At 41.6% G+C, this 12,432-nt stretch overlaps 1 protein-coding gene across 3 annotated transcripts in view; it reads right to left on the reverse strand.

The window, feature by feature from the left end:
* WARS2 (tryptophanyl tRNA synthetase 2, mitochondrial) overlaps positions 1-10,203 on the reverse strand; it is a 56,865-nt gene extending 46,662 nt beyond the window's left edge. For 2 of the 3 annotated variants that reach the window (XM_036452568.2, XM_036452565.2), the window contains exon 1: positions 10,088-10,203. In XM_036452568.2, the coding sequence (XP_036308461.1) occupies positions 10,088-10,177 (90 nt within the window). In that variant the 5' untranslated portion in view covers positions 10,178-10,203. The remainder of the gene's footprint in view (positions 1-10,087) is intronic. The other variant, XM_036452566.2, reaches the window with a different exon arrangement.
* Positions 10,204-12,432: the final 2,229 nt, after the last annotated feature.

Here is a 12,432-nt window from a genome sequence, read left to right on the forward strand (position 1 = left end):
TACTTAAAATATACACAAAATGTATGGTTGAAATTCAACAACATGCTAAATGCCAATGGGTTATATTTTCTCTTATCTCAGTTTTATTTTTCACTGAATTCATTAACCCAATAAATACTTATTGAACTCTTTCTGACACAGGAATTAGTAAGCCAAAGATTTAAGTAACACCTGCCATTCTCACATGAATAGTTATCATAGCTAAGGTGCAACAGAAATAATTCTTCCTGCCCAGCCAGCATGGCTCAGTGGTTGAACATTGACCTATGAACCAGGAGGTCATGGTTCAGTTCCCAGTCAGGGCACATGCCCAGGTTGTGGGCTCAGTCACCATTGTGGGGCATGCAGGCAGCAGCCAATCAATGATTCTCTCTTATCATTTGATGTTTCTATCTCTCTCTCCTTCTCCCTTTTTCTCTGAAATAAATAAAAAAATATTTAAGAAACAAACAGAAATTAAAAAAAAAAAAAAAAGTTCTTCCTGCCCACCTTTCACTACTGGAGGTGGGCAGGTACATACTCCTGGTGAGGTCTGCCTGCCGAATGGCAGCCTAAGGCTGTACTTAAGGAACAGGGTATTTATTACAAACTGATTACTGCTGCAGAGTTCAGAAAGATCTACATTTTAGAAAGAGCATGTTCTCTATCTGTCCTAAGCAAATGCCTATAAACAGAGACAGAATAGAGGGAAAGGTGTCTTCATTTCTAAAAGTATAAAGTCCTATAAAATTTCACAATGGGACCAATCATTCCCAGCTCCAGAACAAAGTTTTCTGGAACCTGCATGAGTGCTTTTGGGTTTTTGCCTCATTTTAAAAGAACGGTGAGATACCGACAGGGATGGGAAGAAAAGCCTTTCCAAGAAGAGAGAGTGGTTTTAACAAAGAAGCGAAAGGGAACAGCTCCGAGCAAACGTGGCAATTCTATGAATGCAAAGGATCCCTGGGAGATAGCCATGGCCTAGAAAGTGTTTTGGATCTGGACGGTGACAGGTCTTGAGTGTGGGGCTACAAGGAGTGTAAACTTTATGATAAGCCCCCGAAGGGGCTTCAAGAATCGGAGCTCTGCTTTTGGCAGATGAATCTGGTCAGTTTGATGTTTTGGGGGTAGAAGGGACAGGAGAATGTGGATATGGGGGGAATCGAAGGATTATTAAGATTGATAAGGGTGGAGGAGAGAAAGGTTGTTGAATAGAATTACATGTAATTAAAAAAATAATCATCATCAGGCATGGAGGACCCAGTAGGTACTGAGCACTGGCCAAGGGACTTTATATATTAATACATGGCAGGATCTCGAATCCATATAAAATTCCTACAATGTATTGTTATTAATGCCTTATGGAGGAGAACACTTGGGTTTGGTGAGGTCAAATAGCTTGCCTGGCAACACACAGTTTGTATGTGGTGGAGCCAAGCCCAACGGAGGCCCAAGGTCCCACACCTTCTGCTTTCTCCGCTCCCTCTTGGTGAAGAGCCGGTCAACTTTAAATGACAAGTATAATGTTCCTGTGACCACTTACCCTCTAGACACTTGCTGCTCTAGGTTACTGGGTTTCACAGCTCGGTGGCCTGGGGGAGGCTGGGAAGGTGCCAGCCCATGGAGAAGCCAAAGTTGCCTGCAGAGAAGGATTTTCCTTCACAACCAAGATGGCCAGGTAACTAGTATCCACAGAGGGCCAACCTGGCTCTCTCCCCAGAACTGGCAAGGGCTCCACATAGTCTGGTTCTTAATATCTCCCTTGGGACTCCACCTTTCTCCTGCACACTTACCCCCCGGCCCAAGAGATCTCCTCTCTTCCAGCAAATTTATGAACTGGCTGCTGAGACCGTCCTCCCCAGGGGAGGACAGGAATCCAACTCGGGGATTTGAGTAAACAGCTCCATTTCCCTTCGACATCACATCCTCCTGCTTCCCAAAAGGGGCCTAAAGTAACACAGCGAGAAAAGCATGGGGCTGAGTGAATATAAAGCAGAAGGGCCAAAGTCTCTGTCCACGGGGAGGATAAGGAACAGTTCGTGAGGAGCCCTTTGTTTGGCGTATAAAATGAGCTGTTTAACATTGCTCACTTCAAAGTCTCAATAGATTCTTAATAAATGTACTGATTGGTAATGATTCCCTTTCATTCAATCAGTGAATGATAGATCCCTTGAAGAACTATTTGGAATCAGAATCCTTTTGAATAAAATTCTTACTTGTCCCTTGCTAACGTGGCCCACAGCACTAATTACTTTCATCTCTCTCCTCTTCCCACTTTGCACCTCTGCTACTTTTGAAGAAAGTACTCCAGCCATAAATCCCAATTAGACCCTAGATAGCGGTCCCCTGGTCATCCATCAGCTTCAACACTCACCACCTCCCCTCTGCCGGCGGGGCTGCACACAGGTTGACCTTTTCACTATAGAATGTGTATAAACAGAACTTCCTACACGCACCTTGGGACTCATGTGTTAAAAGCCCTTATTTTACACCGGGTAATCCTAGTGGCAGTAGCCAAATAGAGACATGGAGATAAATTTACAAGACATCTTTGCTCCTTTCTCATAATTCATAGGAGCCAAACAAGACTGTAGGAACAGCAACAACAGAGGATGATTTATAATTTCTGCTCTGTGTGTCACCATGGCAAGATACACAAGTGGCTTTCATGGAAGAGATTTAGAAGGTGCAAAGCAGTCATCAGTGTATCATCACAGATAATTTGTTTCAGAGTTTAATATCATTTTATTACCTATTATAGTTAGCGTACAGTTTGGAGTCAAGCTATCTGGGTTTATGCTGAGGCTCTCACACTTGCTAACTAGATGACCTTGGGTGAGTTATTTAACCTCTCAGTATCCTCAGCTATAAAATAGGACTAATATTAGCTCCTAGCTCATTGGGTTATGAGGATTAAAAGACTGAATGTATGTCAAGTGCTTCAAATCATGCTTACTAGTTAGTAAGTACCCAAAATATGTGTGCTGGTATCACCTCTCCCATCATCATGTTTAGTAATAATTGCAATTGCAATCCAGTCCCCAAATAAATCGCACATTCAACTAATTTAGTACAAATGAAAAAATACCCCCTAAACTAAAACTTGAAGGAATACTGACATTTACTTATTTAGATTCACCATCTTACAAAATTGGTTTAAAAAACAGGAAGACAATGAACATTTAACCAGTGAGTACAAATTTTAGATGTCTAAAGAGCAAAATTTTATATTTGTAATGAAGATTTAATGAGCAAACATGAAACATTTAAATATTATAAGAGATTCCACTTGAAAATGCTTTACAAGGCCACATTTGTTCTTTTATGCTTTCAAATACCTTCATGAAAAATCGACAGCTATCATCTCAAGGACCTGGGCTAACAAGCAACAGCCTGGGTGATGTGGCTCAGTGGTCGAGCATTGACCCATGAACCAGAAGTCACTGGTTCGATTCCCAGCCCAGTTTGCGTGTTGGATCCCCAGCATAGGGCATGCAGGAGGCAGCTGACTGATGATGTTTCTATTTCTCTCTCCCTCTCTCTTCCTCTTAAAAAACCAATTAAAAACCATATTTAAAACAAGAAAACATAACCAAGGTAATTGATTCAGGGATCCATCCATGTGGAGTTGCCTGGCGCTGTAGTAAGTCCCAGCTGGCACACCAGAACAGGCATGAAAAGGAGGCTGACATCCCTGCAACCTGCTTAGTGTAATGGCCTAGAGGGCAATGGATGGTGAAGCAGAAGCTGTGAGAACCAGAGTGGCCCGACTCTGCTCTTAGGAGACAGAGGGACAAACAAAAAGGCATTCCCTTAGCCAACGTGAGTAGGTTAGAGAGATGCAAGGAAGACTGTGTGCCAAGACAAAAGAGAACTCCAGGTGAATTTTGACAGCAGACCTCAGATGAAGGGACAGTGAGAAGACCTAGATCTGACCTTGCTTCGCTCAGTGTGCGGGGAAGGGAAAAAAAGTGTTAAGCCTCCAACTGGGAATAAAAGATAGAGCATTGCTCAGAAATGATATATCGAGCAAATTGCGAATGCCTGAGCCGAGTTAAATTAAGTCAAGCTGGAACCAATGGATCATCCCTGCACCTATAAATTATCTCTCTGCATCGAGCATCTCACACTGGCGAAGCAGCGTCTACCCGAAAGGAGTCAATTCTTCCTGGGGAAAATCAGGAAGAAGCCTCGGGCCTCAGGTTGCAGTCTCCAAAAGAGAAATTCCTGAGCCCCAAGTGGTGGAGGTAGAACGGAATCAAGAGCAGACCCGGAGTAAGTGTTCTTTGTGAGGAGACGAGCCAGGTTCATCACAGCAGAGACTAAACGAACCCATAAAATCACCCCGTGCACAAAGATCAGCACCTTCTGCAGAAGGAAGCTGTGTCTGGAGAGAAAGAAGGAAAGGAAAATTGACTGCTATTATCTGAAGTACTTGTGTAGCTTCAGATAAATAGAATATAGGTGATATTTCACTGATAAAGTACATATATATCAGTGTAAATATTCCCAAACTACTCATTTACAGGGCAGCTCCTTAAAACGAACCCATCCATCACCCATGGTCCTGAGCCAAAAAACGCACTTGGATATTTAAAGAAGCTGAAGGAGTTTTGGAATGCATCGGAAACAATCCTAGGTTGTGCGGCACCCCCTGGTGTGGTGGGGCGCCGAGGTCAGCAAGCAGGGCTGCCGCCACTCCTTCAACCAGAAGAGCGCTGCTTTTATCTGATGTATCTAACCTGGGTTCATATAATATTACATCTGATAACACACCACTACTGAGCAAATGGGAAAAGCATAGGCAAGGGTGAGTTTGAATCCTGGTTCGGCCATTTACTAGCTCTGTGACTTGAGAGAGTTACTTAATCTCTTAAATTTTCCTTTTTTATAAAATGGATAAGCCCAGCCAGCGTGGCTCAGTGGTTGAGTTCGGTTCTGGGTCAGGGCACATGCCCAGGTTTCAGGCTTGATCCCCAGTGCGGGGCATGCAGGAGGCAGTGATTTTCTCTCACCATTGATGTTTCTCTCTTTCTCTCCCTCTCCCTTGCTTTCTGAAATCAATAAAAAATGTGTACAGGATTGTTGTGAGAAGTAAATAATATAAAGTATGTATAGCACATAGTACAAGGCTTTCGCATATAGCAGGCACTAGCTAACTATTCGTTCCTTTTCTGAAAGACATAGGGGTGTGTGTGTGTGTGTGTGTGTGTGTGTGTGTGTGTGTGTGTATACATATATTTGTAGGCTTAAGGAATGTATAAATATATAATTGTGCAAGCCTCTGCAGACAGTTTTTCTATAACCTGCAGTCATGCAACAGATATGCTGAGAAAGGATCTGGGGTCAGTGGCCTCAATTTCTTCTGTATTTCCTGGCTGTAGCTGCCATAATAGTTGCTGGCATAAATCCTCAGCATTGATCTGCTATTCCTCCTCAGTATTTTTGTAGATACTGAGAGTTTTCATTAACTCAAAGATATTTTTTAAAGTGATATATTACTTCTAATAAGCTAAGTCAGTTCACAAGGAAAACCAACCTACAGTGCACTTTATTTTATTTTAAATGTATTTTTTATTGATGTCAGAGAGGGAGAGGGAGATAGAAACAGCAATGATGAGAATCATTATCAGCTGCCTCCTGCACACCCCCTGCTTCCTGTGGTCCAGGCATATGCCTTGATGGAATCGAACCCAGGATTTTTCGGTCCACAGGTTGACGCTTTATCCACTGAGCCAAATGGCTAGGGCTATGGAGCATTTTAAACAAAGGAACTCCTAGACTGACTGAGCTTAAAAGGAGTTTTAGAGTGGGCCCACAAAATACCTTTAGTTACCATTAAGAAAAGCACAGGAAGATGGAGAGGCTGATCAAACTGGCACAGTTATCATCCAGTAAAATTCCCAGATGGCTAAAGCAGCCCCTCATAGCGATCCATGCTGATGAGCTCATGTTGCATGTTGGGAGGACAATACAAGGCAGGAAAGAGCTAAGGACAAAGTCACTGGAACCACTAATGTTTACTGTCATTAGATCACAGACCTACAATAACAAATACTAATTGCAAACTATGGAACAAAATCCCATTTAGTAAATTTTAACATCCTAACTCCCCAATTAATTCACTTTGTGACATTATGCAAGTTACTTAACTGAAGTCTACTTCCTCATGATTTAAAAGAAGGTGCTGATACCTGCCTTAAAGCCTTATGTTAAAAACAAACAAACAAACAAACAAACAAAAAACCTCTAACAGGTTTGGCTCAGTGGATAGAGCATCAGCCTGAGGACTCAAGGGTTCCCGGTTCCATTCCAGTCAGGGGCACGTACCTCGGTTGTGGGCACATACCCAGTGGGGAGTGTGCAGGAGGCAGCTGATCAATGTTTCTCTCTCATGGATGTTTCTAACTCTATCCCTCTCTCTTCCTCTCTGTAAAAAATTAATAAAATATATTAAAAAAAAGAAAAAGGAAACATGCTAGCATTGCACCAAATTAATTTCCTGGCTTTGATCATTGGATGGTGATTATGTAAGAAGACTCTTGGTGAGGGGTATATAGGAATACGCTGTACAAATTTTGCAACTTTGTACATCTAAAATTATTTTAAATAATTTTACTTAAAAGAGCAATTTATAAAAAGCCTTATTGTAGGAAAGAAATACAAGATTAAAAAAAAATCTAACACATTGTCTATCGTTTTTGCATGTATAATTCCTTCATCTAATGCTGTAGGAACAGTATATTAATACAGTGTGGGCCAAACCCAGGTTGGGACAGTTAATAGCTAAATGTGTTGATCAGGTGTGATAAAATGGGGCCATTCTATATCTCAACTGAGTAATTATAAATAATCAAGCAAAACTCCGGGAACCATCAATATTGCATTCTTTGCGCACTAAAATCCTAAGTCGGTGTTTGAGAAAGTATGGAGTCTGTGTCTGACTAACGATGACAGGCTTTTATTTACCCAATGCCAGCAGCATTTAAACATAACATGTCAGGCCTCCATTCTGACTCCGGGACTGCTCCCATCCTGTCAGACTTCAACAGTTTTCTGTCAGGCAACACCTGGCAAAATAAAACCGCTTTCATAGAGGTGGTAGGCATCTCAAAATGACTATGGCTTGATACTCTGTTATTTCTGCTTCCCCCCTCCTTTTTATTTTAAACTTGAGTCTACATCTAGCCTTGAGGCGCAAAAGCCTGCCTCTGAGATAATTAAAGGTCCCCAATGCCAAGTTTATTACCCAAGATTTTGCCTTTTTTTTTTTTTTTTTTTTTTTTTTTTTTTTTTAAGAAAACGAAACAACTGAGGAATCACAATACTTTATCAGTCATGGTTTCTAACAAAGGAGCTTGTAGGTCCCCCAATTTTGCTTCTCACCTCGGGGAGTAATGGTGCAGCCAAAACTATTAACAAGCAACTTGGCTATTTCTTGGTTTTAGATAGAATCATCCATATGATAACTATACATTTCTTTCTATTACACTACTCTCTTGCAAAAATATTTTTTTGTTTTCTACAAAGGTTATGAGATATCATAAAAATGTCTAATGCATCTGGTTTAAGAATCCAATTCTTCCTTCACATATTTCTGCATCTGTTCACAAAAATCTCTTTGACTTCAAAGGAAGCTTTTCAAGAGAAAAAGAAGATACACACAGGAAAAGTGGCCATAAATTTTTAGGAGTCCTTTTTCTAAGGCCATTTTAATAACAACGCTGTGGGACCAGTATCTCTCTGAGACCTAAAATATCACAGATGATATTAATGGCTATGCATTTATACGGAGATTTACACTTTAAAATCTTATCCTGGGTCTAAAAGTGATATATCTTCAATTTAGAACATATGAAAAATACAAAAAGCTTAAAGAAGAAAATTTAAATCACTTTCTTTTTTGTTTTGCTAATCCTCACCCAAGGATATTTTTTCCATTGATTTTTAGAGAGTGGGAGGGAGAGAGGGGAGGAGGAAGGGAGGGAGACACACACACACACACACACACACACACACATCGATTGGTTGCCTCCTACTCTCACCTCGACCTGGGCCAGAGATCAAACCTGCAACCCAGGTATATGCCCTTGACCGGGAATTGAACTGAAGACCCTTCAGTGTACGGGCCAACATTCTAAACATTGAGCAACACCAGCCAGAGCTTAAATCATTTTTAATCCACTACTTAGGAAAACCTAGCAAAACAAACAAACAAAAATGGTTGTTTCCTTCCAGTCTTTCTTTTTCTTCTGTGCATACATTTATATAAATATTTATTTACAAACATAATATTATAATTACACTATTAAAGCAATTTTGTATCTTTTTCAATTGGTCTTTTTCAAAGTGTCCTCAAACCATCATTTTTAATGACTGAAAATTATATGTAGATTTATAATTTTAAAAGAAACTCTCATGTTCAATTCTTATTCTAATCAAAGCTAAATCAAAGGTTTAGAAACACTGTTCTGTTCTGGAAATTCTACATCTTGAAACAATCTAGGTTAACAGTTGATTACCTTCAAGATAATCGATTTGGTAAATGCCACTGAAACAATAGATGTTTAAGAAACTTTTCTTTAGCATTTATAATGATTTTAGTCCCCTTAATTTCCCTGGGCAATTGTGGGCTCTAGTTTCTTTTTCTTTTTTCTTTGATTCTCTATTTCTCATGACCTCCTTAGCTCTTGTTTAGAATGAGAGGAAGTTAGGGGTCTAAGGCTTAGTTACTTTGATACCATAGCTTTTAACAGGCTACTATTAGCTATAAATATAGTAATCAACCAATTCTGGTTCTACAGAATCAGGCCCTAGGGTTTCAAAGAGGGGAGTATTGGATTTATCTAATTTTTAATAAATTATTTCCTAACATTGCTGCCTGAAATTTAAAGTAACATTTAAATAGCCATTGTGTTAATGATGAGCTTTCTGATATAATATCCTTCATCCTCACAAGAATCTTATTAGGCTCATATCAAGAAAGAAAACCTAAGTACCCCAAACTAAGAGATTTATGGGACGATTAGAAAAACCAGTTGAACTCAAATCTTGTTTTTCATAATCTCATTGCTGTGCTTTGGATTCATAATCATGAAGCCATAGATTATTTCCCAAAGCTTGGAAGAACATACACGTGGCAATCGGTCCAACCCTTCCTCCACCCATTTTCCTAAAGAGAATAAAACCCCGCGAGATTCAGAGACTTGTCATGTCTCCCCACTAGCAAGTGGCTGACAAATCCCTGGACCTCTGGTTTCCTAACTTCCAGTCTAGTGCTCTTTGCAAAACACCCACTCATCCTACAACACCACCCCCACCCCCACCCCCCGCCTATGCAATACCACAATGAATGTGCACAGAGGCCAGGAAATCACCCAATCACCGCAGAATCTGGGGTTTCTTCCTAGTTCCCAGAAGACAGCTCCCAAGAGACGTATGGCATGTGCCTACCAGTGAGCTTAAACTGGGAAGACGTTTGAATGAATGAAAATGTCTGAATGAATGAAACACACACATACACACACACATTATTTTTTTCTTTTGCTACGAGGGTAAAATTCCAAATACTGACGCACAGGCTGAAGGCCGCGCCCTGCTGCCAGAGTAATCAATGGTCACAGCAGTTTACTTGTGTTTCCCGTGGAGACCTAATCTTTGGGCAGATCCACTTTGGGGTAACGGAGAGGAAACCCTGGAAAATGCACCGCCATTCGCTCAGGTACCACGCAGCGCAGCGCCCACGGAGACCTCCCAGTCACTAACAAGCTTTCTCTCATCCTCCCGGCCCCCGGGCTCACTATTAGGGAAAGGACCGGAAGACCATAAGGATACCAGGAGGTGGGCGGTCCCGTGCGCAGGCGGCGGGACGCTCCGCCCACCAGGGGGCGCGTTACGCCACCACGCACCCCTGCGACGTCACCACGCCCCAGGTAGAAGGGCAGTCTTAAGGGAGACGACTTTACTAGAGGAGCCACCGGGTTCTCTCCCGAGGAAACGGGGGCGGGGTGAGGGGAGAGAGAGAAGCAAAAGGAGGAAGGGAGGGAGAGGAAATAAGGAGAACGTAGGAGGATGGAAAACAAGCGGGAGAGGGGCCAGCTTTGGTTACCTGGGGGGCAGGAGCAGCTTCGGGTGCTTTATGAAGTGCCCGGATGAAGCCCCAGCACCCACGCGTCTTCCGCATTGAGCGCAGCGCCATCTTGAGGGGGCGGGGCTTTCTTGAGTGACAGCGCTGCTCTCCTGCTTGCTGCGCCTGCGCTCTTGCCTTCGGGGGCGAGTCGCTGTGCCCCGGCATTAGACCGTCCAGTCTGCAGAGCAGGTGGAGACAGGGACGGGGCGGGGCTGAACGTCAGCGTTTCCCTGGGAGACCTAATCTTTGCACTGGCTTCCTGGAGAGAGAGGCTTTGGTCGGCGTTTTAGATGGGAAGAAAGGCTAGGAAGTTGCTTTTTGGGACTCTAGCCACCCAGAGGCAACTTTAAAGAAGTTTCTGTAGGAATTGGGGCCTTCGCAATCCTATAAGACAGCAAGCCCCCTATGGAGACTGGCTAGCCTCATTTCACCGGTCTGCAGGCACAGCACTGAAGATACAGAGACACACGTCTTTCTTTCACAAAGGGCACGGCCTGTGGGGAGTAGATACATAAATGATGCAGTGTCTTAGCTGTCATAGAAGCCCACATCAAGATTGGGGAGGAAGGGTGGTTCGGGTTGGACCAAGACCCATCCAAGGCAGGCCTCAGGGGCTACCTGATAGAAGAATTGTTCTGCTTAAGTTCAATTATAAGAGCACAGTGTTCCTGCTTCTGTTAGTGCACCCCACAGCTCCCAGTCGTATAAGACAGACAGCAGTAAAAATAAAACGCAGAGATTCATCAGAATTCCTTTCCGTCTTTGTTATATTTATCCATGGAAAAAATGCTAAAAATTACCACATTTCCAGAGGGAAAAATAGGAGATAAATGGAGTAAGGCTGCCCATACTCTTGAAGGAACAGGTGGAATCACAATTTATAAATGAAAGTCATATATTAAAATCTCATAAGAGTGGTACAAAGCACTGGTGACGTTCAAGCATAATTGATGTGCTATGAGCAGGGAAGGAATTGTAGGGATGGCGGGAGGGAGAGGGGAAGCATTTAAGAAAATTAAGTCTTGTTCTTCAACAACACTGGTTTTGTCTCTGTCAAATTTGAGGTGCTTCTAGTACTCCCAAATGTGATGCCCACTAGATAGATAGGTCTGTCTGGACCTCCGAAGAGAGGTCTGAACTAGGAATCAGATGGTAATTGAAACCAAGGAAGACTTTGAAACCAGGTGTTTGTGGAATAAAAGTAGGAGTGACCAAAAGATACTTAAAAAAAAAAACAAAAAAACAAAACAAAACAAAAAAAAAACACACCTCCAAATGTAGTAATACTGAATCCCAGGAAAGAGTGCCAGTGGAAGTGGTGATCTTTAAAACGATATGCAGTATCCTTTGTGCATATGCAGTTTTCTAAAATGTCTAAATGTTTTGTACTCATATACCCAGCAAAGCATTAAAATACAGGGTGTTGTATTTTTTTTGTTGTGTGTGGTGTTTTTTTTTGTTTGTTTGTTTTTAACATGTTATTAATTAGTTTCACTGACCTTAGGAATTAGTAAGATTCGATTTATGACATCCTACACCATCTGGGTTGTAAAATAAAGCCTAAAAATAAGATGAGGGTTATAGCAGATAGCTGACAAAGGGTCTTCCTACTCTTTTTCCTCAAGCAGCACATTTCGTCTTTTATCTGCTAAGACTCACAGGACTGGTATTTCCACGTGAGACATACTCCCATTGAAGAAGGTATATCAGGACACAAGTGTAATCATTCCAATACCTGTGTTTTTTAGGTAAATTATTCTCACACTTCCAAGTAATAAGTTGTGTTTCCCACTACTGTGGTGACCTGATGACGTGAGTGTCACTCCGCCAGCAAGGTTGCTCCTTGGACGGGACTATATTTTGTATTTTCTTACATTTTCCCCAACATGTAGTAGAGTGCTTTACTTAGACTAGGGATATCTTTTAAATCTAATTTTTTTTTTTTTACAAAGTACATGATTAATTTTCAGAGGTTGATAGTCATTTAACGTGCCAGAAGGAACAGCCGGCGGCAGAAAAGATGCTAGATCCACTAAAAGAAAGCTAGTTTTGTCTGCTTTTGTACTTCTTTACAGCAGCATTCTGAAACCTTTTGGTGTTGGGGAAAGTATCACCAAAAAGCTCACCATCATACAAGCTCGCCATCTTGTTCTCTTCTAAGAAGTACAGTTAAAATATTAAGCATATTTTAATAAGGATTTTAAATGCTAATCCTGAACCTTCAGGAAAAGATATGTTGCTGGGTGCATCTTTTAAAGAAAAGATATAGAATACACTTTTGCAATGTTTCCATACAAAGTGGTTAATTAACATGTTTAAGCTTA

This window comes from Pipistrellus kuhlii, unplaced genomic scaffold (assembly GCF_014108245.1).
Source record: "Pipistrellus kuhlii isolate mPipKuh1 unplaced genomic scaffold, mPipKuh1.p scaffold_m20_p_24, whole genome shotgun sequence".
In the NCBI taxonomy this organism is placed as follows: Eukaryota; Metazoa; Chordata; class Mammalia; order Chiroptera; family Vespertilionidae; genus Pipistrellus; species Pipistrellus kuhlii.